Source organism: Etheostoma cragini, chromosome 13, assembly GCF_013103735.1.
Source record: "Etheostoma cragini isolate CJK2018 chromosome 13, CSU_Ecrag_1.0, whole genome shotgun sequence".
NCBI lineage: Eukaryota > Metazoa > Chordata > Actinopteri > Perciformes > Percidae > Etheostoma > Etheostoma cragini.
The window spans coordinates 25,167,021-25,169,297 of record NC_048419.1 but is presented as its reverse complement, the minus strand read 5'-3'; the positions used below and the strand labels follow the sequence as shown (position 1 = coordinate 25,169,297).

General features: G+C 49.1%; 1 protein-coding gene across 1 annotated transcript in view; it reads left to right on the top strand.

The window, feature by feature from the left end:
- Positions 1-2,277, top strand: part of wwc1 (WW and C2 domain containing 1) — a 54,773-nt gene that overhangs the window by 8,792 nt on the left and 43,704 nt on the right. The window contains exons 2-3 of the mRNA XM_034889998.1: positions 888-997; positions 2,062-2,265. Coding sequence (XP_034745889.1) covers positions 888-997; positions 2,062-2,265 — 314 coding nt within the window. The remainder of the gene's footprint in view (positions 1-887; positions 998-2,061; positions 2,266-2,277) is intronic.

Here is a 2,277-nt window from a genome sequence, read left to right as displayed (position 1 = left end):
CCTCCTCCTCTCATCCTCCTCCTTCTGGATATTACCATCTGACAACATGAATGAACATGAATTTGGAGGGAACACATGGGAGTTTTTATACTTCTGCGCTTGGGACAGTTCATCGTTTAAACGATCAGTTCTTACATGGTTTCTGTTGTCAGACACACACACACACACACACACACACACACACACACACACCCCTTGAATGCATTGTTGAATGTGAGAAGGCCTATAGGAGTGTTAGGATGGTTAAAATGAGTTTGAGTAGTTGAGAGGTGCAGGATCACACAGGCGTACATCACGAACACCCGGACCAGTTTGGACACATTTTAATCCATCTGGTGTTGGAAGATTTTACAGACTAGCGTCATTATTATTGTCTCGTTACCCACAATCCTATACCACCACTTGTATAGGCAATGTGTTATATGTGTATAGTATATATATGCATGTCATGTCTGCATGCCAGAGACATGTATAAACATAATGTGCAGCCAGATATTGCAGGGTTCATTAATAAAGGTAAAGTTTTTTTTCAGGGTTCTTTTCAACGCTTTTGACGTTTTGTTTTAATGTTTTTTTGTTGACATTTATTCTGCTTTTGTTTTTAACGCTCATGATGTATTTCAACAGTTTTTTTTCTACTTTTTTCTCCCAACGCGTTTGACATTTTTCCCAGAAACCCCCCCAATTTAGACAGCGCCCTGTAAACATTGCCTTGGGGCGAGTAGATTTTATTTCATATCACTTGCCCAGGTGAAAATAACCCTAGCGTTGAGCCCGGTATTGTGCTTATGATTCAGATGATATTTCTGACGCAGTGTGTGATGTTTGTTGGTCTCGGTGGGAGGAATTTGGTGTTTTAATCGGTTTCTTGGTTTTATCTTCTTCAGGCAGACGAAGCCTCTGACGTTTGCTGACTGCATCGGCGATGAGCTGCCGATCGGCTGGGAGGAGGCCTACGACCCGGCCGTCGGACCCTACTATGTCGACCACAACACCAGTGAGTTTACTGTCTCTTCTGTGATTGGCCAAGTCATGTTTGATGGAGCTCTCTACCGCTCGGTGTTCGTTCCTAGAAGTTTAGGGTCCCCTGCTGGAACTGCTGCCCCCGTGACCCGATACCGGATAAGTTGATGAAGATGGATGAATGGATGTGAAAATATACAACTGGAATTTTGGCCCCAGACATCGGTTGATTTAAACAACACAAACAGCATCTTAAAGCTGACCACAGGATTCAGATTATCAGCTGTAGTGTTTTGGTTCCAGTCTCCATTTGGTATGGTGGTGGACTGGTAGCTGGAGAGATGCCAGTTCACCTCCTCTTGACACCGAACCCCCAACTGCTCGGGGCGCCTTTCCATGGGCAGCCCCCCCCCCCCCCCCCCCCCCCCCCCCCCCCCCCCCCACACACACACACACACACACACTCTGACATCTCTCCATTTAGTGCATGTACAGGTACTGAGCATGTGTTTGTAATTCAGGCCTGTGTGTAATACCAACAGAGGGTAAATTGTAATTTCCCCTTGCGGGATTAATGAAGTATACACCCATCCATCCATCTTCATCCGCTTACCCGATATCGGGTCGCGGCAGCAGCTCCAGCAGGGGACCCCAAACTTCCCTTTCCCGAGCCACATCAACCAGCTCCGACTGGGGGATCCCGAGGAGTTCCCAGGCCAGGTTGGAGATATAATCTCTCCACCTAGTCCTGGGTCTTCCCCATACATGAAGTATACAGTATTAGTATTATTATTATTATTATTAAACCATCCAGCCACCATGCCTTGCTGAAGAGCACCTGGCAGGTGCGTGTGACCCACACTCTGTACTTTGGTTCGTACTGGGACCCTCCGGTTCCCGACCCAACTCCTCACGGATTGATATACTGCCCCCCCAACACTTCCAGAACCAGAGCCATTAAAAGAAGTGGGCAGTCACTGTTGAACTCTATATGTGCAAACCAACACGCATGTCTGTGTTTCTTTGCTCAAATCCTCTCTTAATCCTCTCCCTCCTCCACTCATTGTCTTTCCTCTTCCACCTTCTCTCCCCCTGCAGAGCGCACCCAGCTGGAGGACCCGCGGGCCCAGTGGCAGCGGGAGCAGGAGTCCATGCTGCGGGACTACCTGGCCGTGGCCAGCGACGCGCTCAGCGCCCAGAAGGAGATCTACCAGGTGAAGGAGCAGCGGCTCCGCCTGGCGCAGCAGGAGTACCGGCAGCTGAACGACGCGTGGAGGGACAAGTCAACGTCACAGACCAGCTGTGAGTGCCGGG